The sequence below is a fragment of the Rhincodon typus genome, chromosome 1 (genome assembly GCF_021869965.1).
Source record: "Rhincodon typus isolate 14 chromosome 1, sRhiTyp1.1, whole genome shotgun sequence".
Classification (NCBI taxonomy): domain Eukaryota; kingdom Metazoa; phylum Chordata; class Chondrichthyes; order Orectolobiformes; family Rhincodontidae; genus Rhincodon; species Rhincodon typus.
In genome coordinates, this window is record NC_063332.1 from 134,105,977 (window position 1) to 134,129,276 (window position 23,300).

Here is a 23,300-nt window from a genome sequence, read left to right on the forward strand (position 1 = left end):
CCTCCTCCAAGACTTCCAATTCCCTGGCTCCCAAACCTCATCTTCACTATGGACATCCAATCCCTGTACACTTGTGTCCTCCATGCAGATGGCCTAAAAGCCCTTTGCTTCTTCCTCTCCCACAAGCCCATCTAGTCCCCCTCCACCGCCACCCTCATCTGCTTAACTGAACTCATCCTTAACCTTAACAACTTCTCCTTTAATTCCTCCCACTTCCTACAGACTAAGGGGGTGGCCACGGGCACCTGCATGGGCCCAAGCTATGCCTGCCACTTCGTAGGATACGTGGAACAGTCCCTCTTCCGCTGCTACACTGGCACTATCCCCCACCTCTTCCTTCACCACACTGATGGCTGTATTGGTGCTGCCTCATGCTCCCACAAGGAGCTTGAACAGTTCATCAACTTTACTAACACCTTTCACCCGAACCTCAAATTCACCTGGACTATCTCCGATATTTCCCTCTCCTTCCTGGACCTGTCTCCATTTCTGGTGACTGCCTCAAAACCAACATCTATTTCAAGCCTACCAACTCCCCCAGCTACCTGGACTACACCTCTTACCCACTTTCCTGCAAAAAAAAAAAAATGTGATCCCCTACTCCCAATTCCTCTGTCATGTCTGCTCCCAAGATGGGGCGTTCCACTCCCACACATCCCGGATGTCCTCCTATTTCAACTTCCCCATCCCCCTCCTCTGGTGATCAAAAATGCTTTCAACTGCATCTCTTATGTTTCCCACACTCTGTCCTCACATCCCCTCCCTCCAACAAAAATAAAGACAGAATCCTCCTTGTCCTCACATATCACCCCACCAACCTTCACATCCAACACACTTCCGCCACCGACAAACAGACCCCAGAACCAAAGAGATATTTCCCTCCCCATCCCTATCTGCCTTTCGTAGGGACCGCACTCTCAGTGACTCCCACATCCGCTCCACACTCCCCACTAACCCCACCACCCTGGCACCTTTCCCTGCAACCGCAGCAAGTGCTACACCTGCACCTACACCTCCATTCAAGGCACAAAACAAACCTTCCACATTAGACAGGGGTTCATGTACACATCCATCAAGTTGATCTACTGGATCCGCTGCTCCCAATGTGGCCTCCTCTGCAAATCGGTGAGACCAAGCAGAGACTCACAAGACCGTTTTATAGAACATCTGCATTCTGTATGCGAAAAACAACACCTTCCAGTTGCGAACCATTTTAACTCCCAATCAACACCCTGGGCCTCCTCCAGCGTCATAAATTGGAGGAACAGCACCTCATATTCCACTTCAGGAGCCTACAGCCCGATGGCCTAAACATGGATTTCACCAGTTTTAAAATCACCCCACCTCTGGCCTCATCCCATATCCAACTCTCCCACTCTTCCCCACCTCCTTGACCTGACCTATCCATCTTCTCTCCCACCTATCTGCTCCTCCCACCTCATTGACCAATCCCCACCACTCCATACCTGCACTCACCCATCATTATTCCATCTACCTTCACCTGCCCCATCCCTCATCTCTATTTATTTCTGAGCTCCCTTCCCCCTCCCCATTTCTGAAGAAGGGTCCTGACCCAAAAGGTCAATTTTCCTGCTCCTCTGATGCTGCCTGGCCTGCTGTGCACTTCCAGCTCCACACTTATCTCTGACTCCAGCATCTGCAGTTCTTGCTATCTCTGCTTGGTATTATACACCATTTATTTAATAAACAACATACAACCTCAAAGTTAGGTGCCACAAAATATGCAGAATAATCATGAACCCATGTAAGTTTTAATTAGTATTATAATTTTGCTTAAATTTTCAAGCTACATTTTAAACACAGTTGAAATTCTAACTATAAACTTGGAATTTCCTCCGAGTTCATCCTCTTCTCTGACACAGCAACACCAGCAGAACCACTGTTCGAACAAAGCTGATTTATTGGCACCAACTAGACAAATTTTAAACTTTGTCTTGAAATAGGAGGTAGGGAATGACTGGAAGCCTGTCAATAGGAGACAAACTATCATATATGCAGAACTTCAAATGCCAGGAAGACAAAGTGCTTGGAAAACTCAGCAGATTTTACAGCAACTGTGGAGAAAGCAACAAAGTTAGCATTTCAGGCTGACACCCTTTGATCAAAATTGAAAATATTAGAGACAAGTTTGATGCAAATACAGAGGTGGGAATGGTGGGAGAAGAATAAAAGGTAAGGTTGTGAAAGGATGGTGCAGTTCAAAAGCATGTGGTAAAGCAATCAGAAATAAAAGATGGATCTGGAAGAGGAGTAAATAGCTGTTAAACCAAAATAAACAGAGGTTATATCTGAAATTGGTGAACTTAGTATGGAGTTCAGAATCTATGAAGTTCCTAATTAAAAGATTGAGTTCTCTTCCTTTGAGTTTCATTTCAAGTGTTGGCAGATGAAGGAATGATTACAGCAGAGTGAGGTGAAGGATTAAGATGACAAGTACCTTGAATATCAGCGCTTGGAGACTGAAGTGCCACCTGCTTCAAATGAGTGTTACATCATGTCTGGACAAGTTGATTAAAAATATTTATCAATACTGTGGCTACAAATCGGGTCAAGGGCTCCTGTGGTGAGTAACTCACCTCTTGTCCACAATCTACAACACACAAGTCAAGAATGAGATCGAACATTTCCTATTTGCCTGGATGAGTGCAGCTGTAACACAATATGGGTGACACCATCCAGGACAAAGCAGACTGCTTGACTGGCACCACTTCCACAAATATTCTGCCCCACTACCACCCATGTTCAGTAGCAGCAGTGTGTACCATCCACAAGAAGCACTACAGAAATTCACCAAGAATCCTTAGACCACATGTTCCAAATCCATGACGTTTACCATCCAGATGGACAAGGGCAGCAGATACATGGGAACACCAGCGTCTGCAAGTTCCACTTCAAGCTCCTCACTTTTGGAAGTATAATCATTGTTTCTTCAGTGTTGCGGAGTCAATATCCTCAAACTCCCTCCCCAGTGTCATTGAGGGTCTGCTTTACAGCAAATGGACTGCTTCAACTATTCAGCTCACCATCACCCTCTCAAGGGCAATTGGGGATGAGCAATAATGGTTGGCCCAGCCAGCAACGCCATAATTCAGTGAATGAATTTTTAAAAATATTAAACAGAATACAAATCAACAATTGTTTGACCCTGAAGAAGTGTTTGGGCACATAAAGGAAGTTAAAAAAGGGAAGATATCGCTTGTACTAGGTTTGCACAGGATGGCGCTATGGGAAGGGCAGAGCGTTTCGGGATATTTGAAGCAGTATGGTGGAGGGAAAGATCCCTTTGGAATGTTGAAAGAAGACGGAAGAGGCAGGAAACATTTTGTATTAGCACCAATATTCTAAGCTGCACAAACATGCAGCAATCTTGAAATTCCTGCACAAGTGTACACAAGTTGCTTCCTTTAAAGTTATCACATATCTGCAGCTGAGCAAAGAAAATTAAAAGGCCTATTCACATAAGTGAACAGGCTGTACAGATCGGGAAAAAATGTTAATAGGTATATAGATGCAAATACTAAATGCAAGGAATTTACCTCCTAGGTTTTAGCATTTGAGCCCAGGAAATTAACATTCCATTCCCAGAGATGCCTGGACAATCCAGGGACACTTAGCAAACCTAACTTCACAGATCATATAACAGTTACCCTCCCACTGCTACACGGATCAGAGAATAAGACCAACACGGTCTCCCAAATATTGAGCAGATAGTACCTCATAATGAGTGAAAGTCAAGACCACATATTTTCCACCCCATTATATAGATTGTTCGAAACAATCACTGCAACCACCATTACAGCTCACCCTCCACCTCCCGCAGCGATCGGCAATCACGGAACTTACCCTCTTCCTTTGTCCACTACCACCTCCCACCTCCCACCTCAACCCTTCTTTCAACAACTTCTACCTCAATCAACAATCCATATTTAGCTTAAAAGTAAAAATTAGATCCCGGGATAAAACGCGTTGGCCAAAGCACACGCGTATAGGGAAGTGGACCACGTGCCCCGGAACTGCTCACGGACAAGTCACATTGGGTAACATTCCTTTCGATCATCTGTGGCGTTTCATTGTTTTCTTATGTAGTGACCTAATAAGAGTTAAAGTTCAGTTGGATTAAGTAGTCCTCATTGATTCTCCACGGGCAAGTTAAAAAGAAATGGAAACGCAAAACGTGTTGGAGATGTAAGACCGCAACTTAGTGGTCTCTGTCTTCCTGTGAAGGATGTTGACAATGGCGCGGCTGTTGTGCAGGAGCCGTTGGAGTCTCGCAGTGCTCAGGAATTTCAGTTCGGCGTGTGCTGGCTCCTCGTGCTTGAACCCGGTATCCCGGATAGGCACTGCGGGCGAGCAGCAGGAGGCCTCTCGCTGGAAACCAGCTCGAGCGCAACGTAGGAGCCGGAGCAGCGGAGCCGTGTTGGCAGGACAACAGCTGCTGTTGTCCGAAACCCTGTCTGAGTGGGAGAAGCAGCTGCTTGACCGGCTGATCGACGGACTGCTGGGTGGACAGAGATCATGCCTGGCGGAGGCGATCACCCTAGTGGAGTCGTCTCACAAACACAAGAAGTGTTTGGCTCGGTTACTACTGCAGAGAATATTAACCTGTCAAAAGGAGCGAGAGCGTCCGAATGGAGGGAAGCCGCTGTCCTTTAGAGTGGGTCAGTACCGCTCTTTATCATTCGGTGTCGGGTAATGTTGATAGAAACAAAAAAAACTTTCCATGGAAGAAATCATTTGGCTCATTATTACTTTTCAACAGACGCAAACATAACGCAGCCTGAATCTCATTTTCCAATGCTTGGTCCCTGACGCTGTACGTTATCGATTTCAAAAGTGTTTTTAAATGCAACGAGGCCTTCTGTCTTTATGGCCCTTTTTGGCAATGCGATCATGACTCTGCACCACACTCCATCTTCCTTCCAATTACTTTAAATCTATGCTTCCGGGTTATTGACATTTATAGTAATTGAAATGGGTGTTTCCACTGTATGTGGACCTCCCTAGCTTTATACAGCTCAATTACGTTTCCTTTCAGCACCTTTATTTTACATAGAAAATACTGGGTAAACTGGATTGTTTTCTTTAGAGCCAATTTTTTTTTTTGTTAAAGTGCTGCATAACATTTGTGACTAGAGTTATCACCTTTAGTAGATTGATCTTGGATATAAAGAGATTTTTTTTTGAGAGTTTGGCTATGTTGGGCACATACTCATTTGTGTTTTGAAGAATGAGAGACTTTATTGAAACATATTCTTTGTGTATTTGATAGGGTAGATACTGGGAGATTGTTTTCCCTTGAGGAAGAATCTAAAACCAGAGAGCATAATTTGAGCAAAGAGTCATCAATTTGAGATAAAAATGAAGAGGAATTTTTTTCTGAGATTAGTGAATCTATGGAATTCTTTACTGTGTAGAGCTGCCGAGGCAGGATCTTTCATTAGTGTCAATAATGAGATTTTAATCAATAAGGGAATCAAGGATTATTAGGAAAAGACAGGAAAGTCGAATTGAGGATTATCACATCAGCCATGAAGACATTGAATGACAGATCAGACTCAGTAGGCCCAATAGTTAACTTCTACACATTAAGGCCTTAAAATAAACAGGACAGTAGTGTCACAGATAAAAAGTTGGCTGAGTGACTGGCAACCTAGTAGTGGCATTTGTTTTTCTTATACATTAATGACCTAGGTAATTGGTGTGCATAGCATAATTTCAAAATTTGCAGATATGACAGTTGGAAGGATTGTGAACCGTAAGTAGTATTAAAACTTCAAAAAGACATTGACTGCTTGGTGAAATAGGTGAACCCAGTGGCAGATAAAGTTTAATGCACAGAGTGTTAAGTGTGAGGATCTGCATTTTGGAAAAGCAAATCAGGGCAGGACTTATACACTTAATTGTGAAGTCCTGGGGAGTGTTACTGAACAAAAGAGACCTTGGAGTGCAGGTTCATAGTTCCTTGGAAGTGGAGTCGCAGGTAGATAGGATTGTGAAGAAGGTGTTTGGTATGCTTGCCTTTATTGGTCAGTGCATTGAGCATAGGAGTTGGGAGGTTTTGTTGAGGCTGTACAGGACATTGGGTAAGTCACTTTTGGAATACTGTGTGCAATTCTAGTTGCCCTGCTATAAGAAGGATATTGTGAAACTTGAAAGGGTTCAGCAAAGATTTACAAGGATGTTGCCAGGGCTGGAGCATTTGAGCTGCAGGGAGAGGCTGAATAGACTGGTGCTGTTTTCCCTGGAGCATCGGAGGCTGAGGGGGGACCTCGTAGAGGTTTATAAAATCATGACGGGCGGATAGTGTAAATAGACTGGGTCTTTTCCCAGGGGTGGGCAGTCCAAAACCAGGTGGTATAGGTTTAAGGTGAGAGGGGAAAGATTTAAAAGGGATCTAAGGGGCACTGTTTTCATGCAGAGGGTAGTGCATTCATGGAATGAGCTGCCAGAGGAAGTGGTGAAAGCTGGTAAAATTACAACATTTAAAAGGCACCTGGATGGGCATATGAACAGGAAAAGTTTAGAGGAATATGAGTCAAATGCTGGCAAATGGGACTATATTTATCTAGGATATCTGGTTGGCATGGATGAGTTGGACCAAAGGGTTTGTTTCCGTGCTCTATGACTCTGATTGTATGATGCATTTTGGTCAGAGGAATGTGGACATAAAATATAGAGTACAGTTCTAAAGGGGATACAGGAATGGAGAAACCTGGGCTGTTTGATAACCTGAGAGTGCATGTAAAATGATTCAGCATTCTCCGCTTCGTTAAAAGGGTCCTGAAGATGCAATTAAGTCATGCTGACCGTGTATAAAATATTGGTTTGGCCTCAATTAGCGTATTATTTCCAGTTCTTATCATCACACTTTAGGAAAGATGTGAAGGCATTAGAGTGCAGAAAAGAGTCACAAAGTGGAGCTGTTACTTTGACTACTAAAATGACCACTGTTGGCACGTGCAGATGGGGCCAGTGATGTTGACTGGTTGCAACAAACTTTGATATTTGTCTACACATATGCTGCTGTTGTCACCACGTGCAGTGATGTTGGCACAAGTGCAAACTACCCTGCCTTTGGTTTTTTTTAAAATAATTGGCACTATTCCTATTTCTCCAGTTCCTATATTTTATGCAGAAGAACGTAGTACAAATTGGATCATGTAAAGGAATGGTGCGACCTAGATTAAACTTTATGTAGAATATGGCAATGCTGCAGTTTGTATTATAAAATAACAGATTTATCTGATGTTCCAGGTTATGCAGTTTGCCACTCTTATCCCAAATCAAATTCACATTATCTTGCTGCAGTTCCTGGATTAAAGGGGTCATTTCTAACACTGTGTATTGGTCCTTCCCATATTTGCTGTGGCTGCCACTCTGTCGCTGAGTATTGTCATTGCAGTACAGTTCTTTTCCTTTTGTGTGCATATTCATTGCTCTATGATCATAATTGCAGCCCTAACAACAATGATCCTGGGGTGATGAACTTCAGTTACGTAAATGGGAGAAGTTTGGGCTGCTTTCCTTGGAAGAGGCTCAGAGGAGAGTTGATAAAAGATATAATTAAAGTATGTTGGGAGGGTGCAGAGGATGTTCACTTGAATGTTACCTGGGCAGTAGTGTTTCAACTATGAAGAGAGACTAGATAGGCAGGAACAAAAACAAAGTTGCTGAAAAAGCTCAGCAGGTCTGGCAGCATCTGTGAAGGAGAAAACAGAGTTAACGTTTCGGGTCCGGTTCTGAGGAAGGGTCACCGGACCCGAAACATTAACTCTGTTTTTTTCCTTCACAGAAGCTGCCAGACCTGCTGAGCTTTTCCAGCAACTTTGTTTTCCTGATTTACAGCATCTGCAGTTCTTTTGGTTTTTACTTAGATAGGCAGGGCTTGTTTTCCTTGGAATAGAGAAGGCTGCAACTAATGTGTTCAAAATTGAGAGACGTTGATAGTTAGAAGCATTTTCCTCTTAGAAGGGTCAGTATGCAGGGGCATAGGTTTAAGATGAGGGCCAAGATGTTGAGGATGAAAGATTTCACCCATAGGATGGGGAGTATATGCAATTCACTGCCTGAAAGGATTGTAGAGATAGGAACATTTGTGAAGTGTTCAGATGAATATCTGAAATGCCATAGAATTCAAGCGTATGGGCCAAGTGCTGGAAAATCTGATTAAAACAGATTGCTGCTTAGCAAGCAGCTCCGACATGATGGGCTGAAGGTGTTCTTTCCATATTTTAAAACTGACTGTTCAAAAATAATAGGTATCTAGATAACAGTTTTTCTGTTTTCTATCAATACTCTACTCTACTCCCATTTGTAGAAGGATTGAGGACAAAGGGATACAATTTTATGGTAATTGTAAAGGAAGAAATGGAGTCATGAAGTAAGCAATCTCATGCAGAAAGTGGTTGGAATCTTAAATACATTGCCAGAGAATGCTGTGGAGGCATGTTCAAGTAAGGCATTTGAAGGAACCATGAAGATGCTGTGGGGAGAAAGCTGGGAGTGGCACCAGATAAAGTGGCCTAAATGGCTTCCTGTTTTGCAACTACTATGATTCTGGGCAATACTGTTATTGATATACTCAATTCTCCAGTGGTCAAGTTTTTTTATTTTTGACAGCTACTCTTGAGATTTCTCAATGGCTACTTTTTCATTTTCAGGGACTCCCTTTTTCATTGCCACTAATTCATTTGTTAGGTGATGCAGTCATGCAGTAACAATGCCTTCTCTATTTGTGTTGACTTATGGGGGATCTACAGTTGTACAGAAACAGAATTAGAAGAAATTGTCACTATTGTCAATCAGTTCTCCCTTAAACTTAAAGCTGCAATGCAATGAAAGCATTAGTTTCCTAGATACCACAGTTTAAAATGGTACAAGACAACAGATATAAGTTAGCAACAAAGGTTTTTAATCAAACAGTTTGTGAAAAACTATGACAACTATCAATGTAATCATACTTAATTAGCTGTGACCTTACTGGTTTATAAATAAAGTCCCATTTCTTTTGCACAAACCTGGAACAGTTTAAACCTGGTACTTAGACCTTTTTTATAATACATTCAGATTTAAATTTAACCATCAACAATTACAGTGGGTTCTATGACATTTTTTCCAAGTATACTACCTCCTGAAATTATGAAGCCTAAACTGGAGATTCCACATTTATTTTCAAGGAATTCGTGACTTTGATGATTAAAATTTTTTCCTTGGAATCCAAACAGCTCAGCATTCCTTTGTTTCATGGGTTTAAAAAGTATTCTCTTTCCATTGCAGTCTCCCTCTCACAGCCTTGTAGCTCACCTTTCTCAGCTATCTTACAGCCTTTTGCCCTGCCTGAGCCAGACTCATGGTGGCTGCCTCTGCAGGTGCCTGCTTGTTGGCCCATGCCCATCTGGGGCTGGCCTCCTCCCCATATGTATTAGATAGCAGGACCTAGTAGCAGAAGTAGGCATTCAACTCCAGTCTCCTCTGGCATTCAATGAGACCATGACTGATCAGATGATCCTAAGCTCCGTCTTCCTGACTTTTTTCCATAACCCTTGATTCCCTTAATTAAAAATTTCGTCTATCTCCATAGAGTCATATAGCACAGAAACAGACCCTTCGCTCCAACCAGTCCATGCTGATCATAATCCCAAACTAACTAGCCCCACCTGCCTGCGATTGGCCCATATCCCTCCAAACATTGCTTATTCAAGTACTTTATCAAGATGTCTTTTAAACATTGTAATTGCTAAATCTACTACTTTCTCTGCAAGTTCATTTCACGTGCAAACTACTGTGTAAAAGGATGCCACTCATGTCTTTTTTTACATATTTCTCCTCTTTCCTTAAAAATATGGCCCTAGTCTTGAAATCCCCCACCCTAGGGAAAAGACACTTTTATCATTCACCTTATCTACATCTTTCACGATTTTATAAACCTCTATAAGGTCACCCCTCAACCTCCTACAGTCCAGTGGAAAAAGTCCCAGCCTCTCCTTATAACTCAAGCTCCATTCCAGGCAACATCCTGGTAACTATCTTCTGAACCCTCTCCAGCTTAATAATATCCTTCCTGTACAACTTCAACATAACGTCCCAACTCCTATACTCAAAGATCTGAAGGCAAGCGTACTACCCTACTTCTTAATTGCCCTATCTATATGTGAATTATGGACCTGAACCCACAGGTCTGTCCATTCTACAACACTACCCAAGGCCCTACTTTTATTTGTATAAGTCCAGCCCTTGTCTGTTTTACCAAAATGCAATACCTTGCAATACCAAATGCAATCCAAATTAAACTGCATCTGCCACTCTTCAGCTCACTGACCTAATTGATCAAGATCTCTTTGTAATCTTAAATAACTTTCTTCACTGTCAACTATACCACCAATTTTGGTATCATCTGCAAACTTACTAACCATGCTTTCTGTATTTTCATCTAAATCATTTATATAAATGACAAACAAAAGTGGACCCAGCACCAATCACTGTAGAACACTGCTGGTCACAGGCCTCCAGTCTGAAAAACAACTCTCCACTACCACCTTCTTTCACTTGCTATTAAACCAATTTTGTATCCAATTGGCAAGCTCACCCTGAATCCCATGTGATCTAATGTTACTAATTAGTCTACCATGCAGAACTTTTTCAAATGCTTTACTAAAGTCCAAGTAAATAATGTCTACTGCTCTGCCCTCATCAATTATCTTGGGTACTTCTTCAAAAATCTCATTTAATTATGTGATACACGATTTTCCTCTCACAAAACCATGCTGACTGCCCTTGATCATTCCTTGCCTCTCCAAATGCATATAAACCCTATTATCTTTCAGAATCACCACCAACAATTTATTTGCTACCAATGTCAGGCTCACAGGTCTATAGTTCCCAGACCTCTCCTAAATTCCCTTCTTAAACAAAAGCACAACATTTGCCACATTCCACTCATCCAGCACATCAGCCGGACTTGTAGATAATACAGATATTTCTGCAAGGGGCCCTGCAATTTCCTCCCTAACTCCTGACAACATCTGGGACGCACTAGATCAGGTCCTGAAGATTTATCCACTTTTTTATATTTTCTAAAAACTCCAGCAATTGCCTGTTCTGTAATGTGGACTGTTTTTAAAACATCAATATTTATTTCCCTGAGTTCTGTGGCCTCTGTTTCTTTCTCCACATTAAAAATGGATGCAAAATATTCATTTACTATCTCTTACCATCTCCTGAGGTTCAATACAAAGACGACCTCTTTGATCTTAGGGGAGCCTTCTCTCTCGCTCTCACTCACTCTTAATGTACTTATAGAATCTCTTTGGATTGCCCTTAACCTTATTTGCCAAGGCAATCTCCTATCCTCTTAGTCTTCCTGACCTCCCTCTAAAGAATTCCCCTACACTCTTTGTACTGTTCAAGAGATTCATTTGAATGTAGTTGTCAATATCTAATATGTCGTTCTTTTTTATTCTTGTCTAGAACCTCAATATCGTTATTCATCCATTGTTCTCTAATCCTACTAGCTATACCTTTCACTTTAATAGGGACGTAATGATTCGGAACTCTCTTTATCACACTTTTGAAAGCCTCCACTTGTCAGCTATCCCTTTTACCTGCGAACAGTCTACTCCAAACAACTTTTGAAAGTTTTTGCCTCGTACCATTAAAGTTTGCCTTACTCCAATTAAAAGCTTTAATTTTTATTGAATGCTTATCCTTTCTATAACTATTTTAAAATAAATAGGATTGTCATAATTAGACCCAAAGTGTGCCTCTACAGCACTTTGCAGTAAAGAGTTTTTCAGATTCACTGCCCACTGAGAAGAAATTCCTCCTCATGACTGTCTTAAATGTGCAAGTCCTCATTCTCAAATTATACTGTTCAATCCTAGACTCATCCAAAAGTGGAAACAACCTTTCTACATGTACGCTGTCAAGCCCCCTAACAGTCTTGTATATTTCAATAACACTGCCTTATTCTTCTAAACTCAATTTAGTACAGGCCCAAATTGTTCAACTTCTTCACATTCCCTCCAAACCTGAAATCAGCGTAGTGAATGTGTGCTGGATTGCCTCCAATGCCACTGTATCTTCCCTTAGGTAAGATGCCCAAAACTGTTCAATGTATTCTAACTATGGCCTGCCTAGTTTTAGGAAGACCTTCCTATTACTAAATTCAATTTCCTTTGAACTAAAGGCCAACATTCCGTTTGCTTTCCCTATTGCCTTCTCTACTTGTATGCTAGTTTATTGTAATTTATTTGTGCAAGGACTCCCAGATCCCTCTGTGCTGTTGCTGTCTGCAGTATTTCTCCATTTAAATGTATTCAGCTCCTCAATTTTTCCTGCCAAAGTGCAGACTTCCATCTGCTAACATTTTGCTCATTCGCTTAACCTGTCAATATCCCTTGGCAGACTCTTTATGTCATCCTTACCAGTTGCCTTTCCACTTATTTTTGTGTAATCCACTTACTTTAAACAAGTCACATGTTTATGTGGCCCCAGCGCAGATTCCTGTGGTTCTCCAATAGTTACACTTTGTCATCTTGAAAATGTCCCTATTATCCTAACACTGTCCTCTACTCATTAGCCAGTCCTCTATCTCTGCTAATATACTGCCTCTTACACTATGGGCTCTTTTTAAGTTTTCTAAGTGTGAAACCTTATCAAATGCCTTTTGAAAATTCCAATATATTACCTTCAACTGCTTCTGTGTTTTCTGTCCTACTTGTTACCACCTCAAAGACTTCTTCTAAATTTGCCACGTATGAATTCCCCTTCATGAAGCCATGCTGACTTTGTTGATATTATGTCTTTTGAAATTTCCTGCTATTAAAACTTTTGGCCATTTTCCCAATAACAGACCGTAAACTAACTGGCCTTTGGTTGCTTATTTGTTATTTCCTTCAGCTTCGTTTTACCCCCACAATCCACTTGCAGCAACATCCTCTCCCTCTCCAGTCTAAACTTCAGCCTCTGCTGAATGCAGCCCGTTATCCCGGCCTTAGCTGAGTGCTGCGTCTGCTGACTCCCTCATCACCGTCACTTACTTTCCTTATAGTCTGCTCCATTCACGGGTTCATAATTCACACTCTTCAGAAGTGCTACATTTAAATATATTCCCTTAATCTGAATGTTCTCCTAACTGCATAACATTTCACTTTTCTGGATTGAATACATTTGCCACTGTTCTATTCATCTGATTAGTACATTGATCACTTCCTGTGGACTGTTGCTTTGTTGCTGACCGTCTTTCCTGCGGCCAGTTTCCACATAATCTATAAACATGTTCATCTTGCCCCATGCATTTTTATGTCCAAAGCACATCTATCTACCAAAATAGAAGGAACCCAGTTCTGAACTGTATGGCATTCCACTGGAAATGGTCTTCCAGTCAGGCAAAATGTTAGTTGACTATAACTCTTTGCTTCCTGTCACTGAGCCAATTTAAATATTAGTCATTGCTTACTCTTGAATCCTTTGAGCTTAATTCTCTGACTGTTTAGCCATGCAGGACATTGATGAAATCGTGCTAAAATCCATATATACCATACCAAATGCACTGCCAACGTCATCCATCTTTGCTAGCTCCAAAATATTCAATCCAGTTAGTCAGATGTGACCCTCTGTTAGAAGCTATTATGCATGCTAACTGTCCTTTAATTATTTAGGTATTCTACTGGAATATTGGAATTTTCTTTCCAATGTTTTGTCACAGGGTTTAGGCTGATTGGTTTGTAATTATTTGGCTATCCGTTCTCCCTTCTTATTTCATTAGCAGTCCTCTGGCACCATGCCTATATCTAGAGAGGATTGTAAAATGATGATCAACTTGTGTTTAATTCCACGCTTTTCTTAATAACTTAGGATACGTCTCATCTGGTCCTGGTGGTTTATACACCTTCAAGGATGCAAAGTAATATTATCTTTCTTATTACATTTATGTCATCTCATATTTTATTATCCTTAACTAAAATGCCTGTTTTGTCCTTTTTTTTTGTAACAGAAACAAACCTATTTAACAAGAACAATGCCCACATCTTCCAGCTCTACATAAAAGTTAACCTTTGGTCTCTAGTTAACATTACTCTTATTGGTTATGCTTTATCTATATATTAATAAAACCTTGTGCTTTCGTTTATTTTGCCAAATATTTTTCAATCCTCATCCTTTGCTTTCGTAATTTCCTTTAATTTGACTCTGACACTTTTTACGCTCTAGGCTTTGAGTTTTGGAACTGATAAAAAATTTATTTTCCTGCCCTTTCCTATTCTAGATACTCTTTAAAATCCAGGAATGCCTAAAGTTCAGCGTCTTACCTGCAGATTAGATGTAGAAAGTTTGTTTCTCATTTTCATTGTGGGATCCTGTTATGCTGATCCTTGAATATCTCCCGCTACTCTGAAACAAGCTTATCTTCAAGTATCTGTTCCCAGTCCATGTTCATTGCCTCATATTTCAGCTTAATAAAATCGGCCTGTCCCCAGTTTAAATCTTTTACTATTGGCCTATTTCTATCTTTTCCATAACTTCATTTAAATCTAACTGAATTGTGCTCACCACGACTAAACACTCTACTATTGATCCTCTCTATCTGCCCCACTGTCCCACAAACAAAATCCAGAACCACCCCTTCTTGCAATGGGCTTGATGGGAACTGGCTGAAAATTTTCTCTCCAATGCATTTTAACAAATCTGCACTTCCTAAACCTTTTACACTGAATTCATCCCAGTTCACATTGGTAACATTGGTGTTATGGATCTTTCAAAGCCTGAGTTGCTGTTGCATCATGCACTTTTGCATGTGTAGTAATCTGAAGCAATTGTTAGTAATGGTAATTAAGTTTCTTTCCTTCATGTGGCTAACCAGGAATATCTTAATCTGTTTGGTTATGTATTAAAGCACTTTCCCTGATCATCAAGTGTTGGGGTGGGATACTCCACTTTGCCACAGATTTTCTCCCAATTCACATGAGTGGTAGAGATCTCCTACTATTATGACAGTTTGTTTCTACACTTCTCAGAAATTTGCTTACGTGTTTTCTGTGGTACCTCCATCTATTTAGAAGTCTGTTCTATATTCTCGGCAAAGTAATTGCTCTCTTGTTGTTCCTCAGTTCGACTCAGAAGGAGCATGAAATGAGCATATCTAGCTTCTCTTTTCTCATACCCATGATTGCTGGTTTCTTCATTTTTTTTTAATCCTACGTTTTACTACTTTTGAGAATTCTGTAACAAAGATTTTTGAACTATCATTCCTGTCCTTTATTGAGCCACATTTCAACAGCTGTGATATATTTTGATGCCCATGTGTTGCCACATGTAATTTGTCTTATTAGGTTCTTTGAGTTGAAATGTACTATTAATAACTGAAAAGCTGTCATGTCCATTTATAGCATTGATTGTCCACATTCAGTCATTAATTGCGTGCTTTCTGTTCCAGCTTTGGTTCTGTTCCTTAATGCACGTTCAGGTTCCCATTCACCCACCTGACTATCTAGTTTAAATTCTACCCAACCCACTAATAAGCCCTTCCATTGAGATATCAGTCCAGGCTCTTTAGAGATGCAACCAGTCCAGATTATCTGCTCCAAAACATAGGAACATAGTAGATAATTGAGCCTCTTGAACCTGGTCCACCATTCTTGATAATTGCTGATCGTCTACCACCTCATCACTTCCCACACTATCACGCTATCTCTTGTTGTTAGTATCTAGAAATCTGGAAATATCTGTCTTGAGCGAACTTAACGACTAAGTTTCCACCGTCCTCTGGGTAGAGAATTCCAAAGTTCACTTCCCTCTGAGTGAAGAAATTTCTCCTTGCTTCGGTCCTAAATGACTTGTGTTGTATTCTGAGACACTGACCCCTGGATCTAGATGCCCCATCCAGGGGAAACATGCTTTCTATGTTCACCCAAGGGTCCCGACCCGAAACGTCCGCTTTCTTGCTCCTCTGCTGCCTGGCCTGCTGTATTCCTCCAGCTCCACACTGTGTTATCTTGGACTCCAGCATCAGCAGTACTTACTATCTCCTTTTAGAATTTAGTTAGTTTGCATGACATCACATCTCATTCTTAAATTCTGGCAAATACAGTTTCAGTCTCCAGTGATCCCAGTGTTCCAGGAGTTGGTCTGGTGAGCCTGTACTGTGCTCCCTCTCTGGAACACACATCCTTCTTTAGGTAAAGGAGTTAAAACTCCATAGAATATTCCAGGTTTGGTTACACCAAGGTTTTATACAACTGGTCCTAATCCCACAAGAATCTCGGCCTACCTCCTGCACCATTTCTCCACTCTCACTCACCTATTTGTTCATCCACTCTCAATCTTGTGCAGCTGCTCAGTGATGTTCAAGACCGTAGCACCAAGGTGTTAGCATACCATCCTGGAGTCAGGCTGCAATATAAGAAAGGCATGTATATTCCCTAACTGTTGAATCTCCTGTAAATATTGTGGTCCTAGTTTCTCTGTGTACCCGCCCCCCCCCCCCCCCCCCCCCCCCCCGTCGCGCGCGCTCTCACACACACACACACACCACCACATCACACCACCCCTGCATCCATCCCATCACCCATCCCCCCGCCTCTCTTTCTGCCTTCTCTTCCCTCCCCTCCTAACCATCCGCATGCAACCAAGTGACTTTAGACCCAGTTATGGCTCATAGTCGGTATGCTCAATGGGGGTGGGGTGCAATGGGACCACATCCAGTTCACTAGCATTCTTCACAGAAGGAAATGCATTAGGAAAAGAAATCTGCCATGCTTGTCTGATCTGGCCTCTGTCTTACTGTAGACCCACTGCAATTTAGTTGACTATTAAGTACCCTCTGAAATGGCCTAGCAACTAACTCAAGTTGTATCAAACCACTACAGAATTCAAAAGTTGGACGAACAAAGGCCAACCTAGGCATTGAAAACAACAATAACGAACTCAGTCCTATTGACTCTGCAAAGTTTTAAGTGGTCATAACTGGGCACTTGGAAAACCTGAAGGCATTGGGAAGAATTTGTAATATTTTGTGAAAGGGTAGTCTGTGTTTATTATTTATTTATGCACTTCACCTGACAAAGGGGCAGCGCTCCAAAAATTTATGATTTCAAATAAACCTGTTGGATTATAACCTGGTGTCATGTGACTTCTGACCTTATTTATTACATTTCCCTGTAGGAGTACCATGTGCAGTAGATAAAGGAGAGCCTGTAAATTTCATTGTAATGCAGCATAGAAACTAGCCGTTGGGTCCACCATGTCTCTGCTGATCAACAAACACCAACCTACACTAATCCCATGTAACGGCACTTGGTCCATAGCCTATTATGCCCTGGCATTTTAAATGTCAGTCTAGATACTACTTAAATACTACGAGAGTTCCTGCCTCCCATGCCACCCCAGAGACTTTATTGGATTCCAGAAGACATTTGACAAGATATCACATTAAAAGTTATTATGGAAAATGAAAGCTCATGCTGTAGGTGTTAACATATTAGCAGGGAAGAAGATTGGTTGACTGGCAGAAAACAGGAAAAAAGTATGGAGTCAACAACTGAAATTGAAGACAGACAAGGCACCAATGCCTATTGGCCTCCACCCTGTGCTCTTAAAAGAAGTGAAAAGTCAATCCATGGTTGTAAAATTCCAAAATTTCCTGGATGTGAGAAAGGTTCCAAAGGTTTGGAAAAATGCTAACATGACATCCTTATTCAAAAGGGGTGGGAGGCAGAAAGTAGGAACCTACAGACCAGTTAGTTTTATTGTTTTGGGAAAATGTTAGAATCCGTTGTTAACGAAGCAATAACAGGGCATTTGGAAAGTTAGCTTACAATCCATAAGCATCAGCATGGTTTTATGATGGGTAAATCATATATGACTAATTTACTAGAGATCTTTGAAGATGTAACAAGCAATATGGGTAATGGGGATCTTGTAAATGTAGTATATCTGGACTTCCAGAAACCATTTGATAAGGTGCTGCACAAAAAAGTTAATACGCAAGGTAAGATCACGTGGGTTTGGGGTAGCTGTTAGCTTGGCTAGAAGATTGGCTAATCAACAGAAAGCAGAGTCAGGATAAATTGTCTTTCTCTGGTGGGCAAGATGTAACTATATTAATGACTTTGATACGGGAATGGCAAGTACCATAGCCAGATTTGCAGATGACACTAAAATAGATGGGAAATTAAGTTGCAATGAAGAAATAAGAAATTTACAAATGGATATGGATAGGTTAGGTGAATGGACCAAAATTTGGCAGATAAATATGATGTGGATAAGTGTGAAGTGATCTGTTTTGTTTGGAGGAATGGAAATGAAACTTGCCTAAGTGGAGAGCAATTTCAGAATGCTTCAGTGCAGAAAAATCTGTATATCCTTGTGCATGAAGTGCAGAAAACTAATATGCAGGTAATAAGGAAGGCAAATGGAATTTTAGCATTTACTGCTAAAGGAATAGAGTAAAAAAGTAGGGAAATATTGCTGCAACTGTACAGCAATCATGAGACCCCACTTTGGAAAATTGTGTACGATTTTGATTCCCTCATTTGAAGCATGTAAATGATGGACTTGTTTTATGAAGTGAGGTTAAGCAGTGTAGGCTCATATTCTGTGGAGTTTAGAAGAATGAAAGGAGATCTAATTGAGGTATCGTGGAATTGTAGAATCACTGGAGTGTGGAAATGGGCCCTTCAGTCCAACAAGTCCACGCTGACCCTCGGAGCATCCCACCCAGACCCATCCCCCTAATCTCCACCTCCCCGAACACTATGGGCAATTTAGCATGGCCAATCCACCTAACCTGCACATCTTTGGACTGTGGGAGGAAACCCATGTAGACATGGGGAGAATGTGCAGACTCCACACAGACAGTCTATAAGATGCTAAAAAGGATTGACAGGGTAGACATAGGATGGTTTCTCATGGGACAATCTAGAATGAGAGGTCATGCTTTTAGGAATAGGGGGTAGCAGATTTAAAAATAAAAACAAGAAATTATTTCTCTCCAAGGATCATGAATCTGTAGAATTCATTGTGCCAGAGTGCAGTGGATTCCAGCATATTGATTAAATTTAAGATGTGGTTTGGAAGGGAACTAGCAAATGGAATTTCTCCTGTGCATCTACTATCCTTGTCCTTCCAGGTGGTGGAGATTGTGTATTTGGAGCTTTGTTGCAATGTATCATATGGTTAGTGCACACTACTGCTATCATGTGTCACTGGTGGAATGGGAGAATGTTAAAGGTGATGAATACAGTACCAATAAAGTAGGCCAGATGCTGTCATAGAAGTGAGGAGACTTCTCCGCATCTGGAGCTTGCTCTTCCGTTCGATAAGATCATGGTTGAACTATTTGTTTTGAATTCCATGTTCCTATCTACATCTGATAACCTTTAATTCCCTCACTTTACTCATCTTTAAGCTATTCAATAATCCTGCCTTTACTGATTCCCAAGACAAAGTTCCAAAGTCCTAAAACTCTGAGAGGCGGTAAAAACATTCCCAATCTTCATCCTAAAGGATGTTTTTTTATTTTAAAATAATGTTCCCAAGTTATGGAGTTGCCCAGAAGAGAGTACAGCCTTTTCGTACCCCTTGTCAAGACCATATAGGATCTTTTGCACTTGTATCAAGTTACTCCTCTTCTAAACTCCATGGAAACAAGCCCAATGTGTCCAACTGATCCTCATCAGATACCACTAATTCTAGGTATCAACCTAGTATACCTCCTGTGAACTGGTTGCAACAGATTTATATCCTTCCTTTAAAAAATCATACCAAGCCTGTGCACCGTATCAGAGATGTGATCCCTGTTAAAACTGAAGCATAATATCCTCCACTTTTTGTTAAATTCTTCTTTTTAATAAAAAGTATTATGTAATGTAATAAAGAGCATGTTAGTAATTTTCTTAATTGTTCTATTTGCATACTAACTTTTTGTGACTAATATTCTAGAACATCTAAATCCTTCTATAATCTTAATTCTGCCGTTGTTCTCCATTCAGATTTTTTTTATTATACCTGTCACAATTCCCATGTTATGCTCCGTTTATTAGGTTTTTTGTCCTCTTATTCAACCTGTCCACATATGTCTGTGCTCTGCTCTCCTTATGTTTGAGTTCTTCATGTACGTGACTAACAATTACCAGATAGATTCCATGTGCTAACAGTCCAGAGGGAGTCTTCTAATTTAAAAATCCAATTCCAATCGACATGGAGGTCTTATCCATTCTTTCTGTACTCAGATTTTCTTGGAGATCGGCATGGTTGGAATTGTGTGCTGTCATGTTTACGTTTTTAATTTTATATATCTTGAAACTAATTGATCATAAAAGATAGTCCAGAAAGTTATAGGGAGAGTCTGAATAGACTGGCAATGTTTTTTCTGGAGCATCGGAGTCTGAGGGTTGACCTCAGAGGTTTAGAAAATCATGAGGGGCATGGATAGTGTAAATAGACTAGGTCTTTTCCCAGGGGTGGGGCAGTCCAAAACCAGGCAGCATAGGTTTAAGGTGAGAGGGGAAAGATTTAAAAGGGATCTAAGGGGCACTGTTTTCACGCAGAGGGTGGTGCATGCATGGAATGAGCTGCCAGAGGAAGCGGTGGAGGCTGATACAATTACAACATTTAAAAGGCACTTGGATAGGAATATGAATAGGAAGCATTTAGAGGAATATGGGCCAAATGCTAGCAAATGGGACTAGATTTATCTAGGATATCTGGTCGGTATGGATGAGTTGGACCGAAGTGTTGCACATCTCATGACTCTAAATGTGACTAATGTGTGAAACCTAATTTGTGTTAAAAGGTTTATACATGGTGCATTCTTATCTCAATGAAACACTTAGCCCAGCCTGAGGGGGAAAAAACAATTTTTATTCCTAATCCTCCTGATGATTTTTATTCTGTATGGTGAATTAAATGTTGTAAGGATCTTTTTCTAATTGAAAGGATTGTGCAATTTCGTTTCCAATATATTTCTGACAATTATATGAAATATTTAGTGCTCTTTCAAGGCAATAATTTGCATCCATATTTGTGTTGTAAATGAAACTCACTTGTAGTAATTTACTATAGTTATTGCTCTTCAGGGCTGTCTGGTCCACCTGGTGCTGGAAAATCAACATTTATTGAAAAATTTGGGAAGATGCTGACAGGGAAGGGTCATAAAGTTGCTGTTCTAGCTGTTGATCCATCTTCAAGAACCTCTGGTGGTAAGTGTGAAATTGCATTTGTTAATCTTGTATGAACAGAATCCATTAGGTTGAAGTGTAGACTTAATATAGCATTGCTCTTGTTGAACATGCTCCCTGTGGGTAATGGAATTCCTGATTCTAGTCAAGTGGTGGGAATCCAATTAAGAGGTGGAGGGATGAAATGAAAATTCATAGTTCACGTTTACTGCCTCTATAATGACTTCCATTAAGAAGAGACCCAGACTCTTATACATTAATACTGCTTCTCACATACTGCAAAGTATAATCAAGTACGGAGAGGCGGATGACATAATGGTATTTTCACTGGGCTAGTAATCTAGAGACCAGGTATTGTTCTGGGAGTTTGGCTTCAAAGCCCACTATGGTAAATGGTCAAATTTGAATTTGATAAAAATCTAGAATTAAATGTCTGATGATGATTGATTGTTGTAACATCCCATTTTGTTCACTGACGTCCTTTACAAAATCTGCCATCTTTACCTGTTCTAGTCTGCATGTGGCTTCAGACCCACAGCAATGTGGTTGACTCTTCACTGCAAATTACGACACATGCTCAAGTGTGTCTTGTACACAAAATACAGTTCAAAGTAACTTGGTCAATTATCGGCCCATCAGTCTACTCTTGACCTTCAATAAGGTAATAGAAGATGTTGTTAACAGTGCTTTCAAACAGCACTTGCCCTGCCCACTAATGCCCACTTTGGGTTCTGTCATGGCTAATCACCTCTTAACTTCATTGCAGCCTTGTTTTAAACATGGGGAAAAGAAGAGCTAAATTTCAAAGGTGAGATGAATGTTACTATCCTTGACATTATGGCACTTTTGGCAGAATGTGACATCAAGGATCTATAGCAAAACTGGAGTCAATGGGAATTTGGGAGAAAACTCCCTAGTTGGAGTCATACCTGATGCAAAGGAAGGTGGTTGAGGTCATTTGGAGGCCAGTCATCTTTGCTCCATGCCATTCTCTAGATAGTGTCCTAGGCTCAACCATCTTCTACTGCTTCACCAATGACTTTCCCTCCATTATAAGGTCAGATGGGGATGTTCACTGCAATGTTCTGCACCATTAGCAATTCCTGAGATCCTGAAGTAGTCCATGTCCAAATGCAGCGAGACATGAACAAGTTCCATGCGTGGGCTTGACCCATGCATGCCAGGCAATGACCATCTCCAACAAGAGAGAATATAACCTTAGTCTTTTGACATTCAGTTACATGACTGTCACTGAATCAATCGCTGTCGACATCCTAGGATTGGCATTGACCAGAAACTGAACTAGTTTGGCTAAATAAATAAATAAGAGACTAGAAATTCTGCAGGGAGTAACTCATCTGACTCCCCAAAATCTATTTAGCATCTACAAGGCATAAATCAGGAGTGTGATGGAATACTCCCCACTTGCCCAGATGAATGGGAATGAGTGCAGCTCCAACAACACTCCACAGGCTTGACGCCGTTCCAGAACAAAGCAGCCCATTTGATTAGCACCACATCCACTCCTTCCATCACCCATGCTTTATCATAGCCGCAAGTAAAATCTGCAAATTCACTGGAGCAGTTCATCAAGGATTTTTAGGTAGCAACTTCCAATGCCATAGCCACTATCGTCTCGGAGGATGAGGGCAGCAGATACATGGGAATGCTGCCTGCAAGTTCCTCTCCTAGCATTCACCATCCTGACTTGTAAATATGCCATTTCTTCAGTGTTGCTGGGTCAAAATCCTGGAACTCCCTCCCCGATGGCATTGTGTGTCTGTCTAAAGTAAATGGAGTGACTCCGTTCAAAAAATTAATTCCCCTCCTTTGGGCAATAATTGCTGGCTCACAGCGACATCCATTTCTCATGAAAGAATAAAAAAAAGTTAGTGGATGTGGTCTGATGCAAGTCATCTAACAGGTTCCACTCCAATCTTCATGCACATGAAGAAAGAAACTAGCTGATATTTTTAAAAAACCTGCAGCAATTTCCAGCATACCATCTGATTGCCGACTGTTATCAGACTTACACACAACTAGGGGAGTTTAGACTCCAAGACAACAAGGTGCAGGGCTGGATGAACACAGCAGGCCAAGCAGCAT

At 41.0% G+C, this 23,300-nt stretch overlaps 1 protein-coding gene across 1 annotated transcript in view; it reads left to right on the top strand.

The window, feature by feature from the left end:
- Positions 1-1,749: 1,749 nt before the first annotated feature.
- The window catches only part of mmaa (metabolism of cobalamin associated A), a 51,630-nt gene continuing 30,079 nt past the window's right edge, over positions 1,750-23,300 (top strand). Inside the window, exons 1-2 of the mRNA XM_048601022.1 lie at positions 1,750-4,679; positions 21,093-21,215. Of these exons, the coding sequence (XP_048456979.1) occupies positions 4,247-4,679; positions 21,093-21,215 (556 nt within the window). The 5' untranslated portion in view covers positions 1,750-4,246. The remainder of the gene's footprint in view (positions 4,680-21,092; positions 21,216-23,300) is intronic.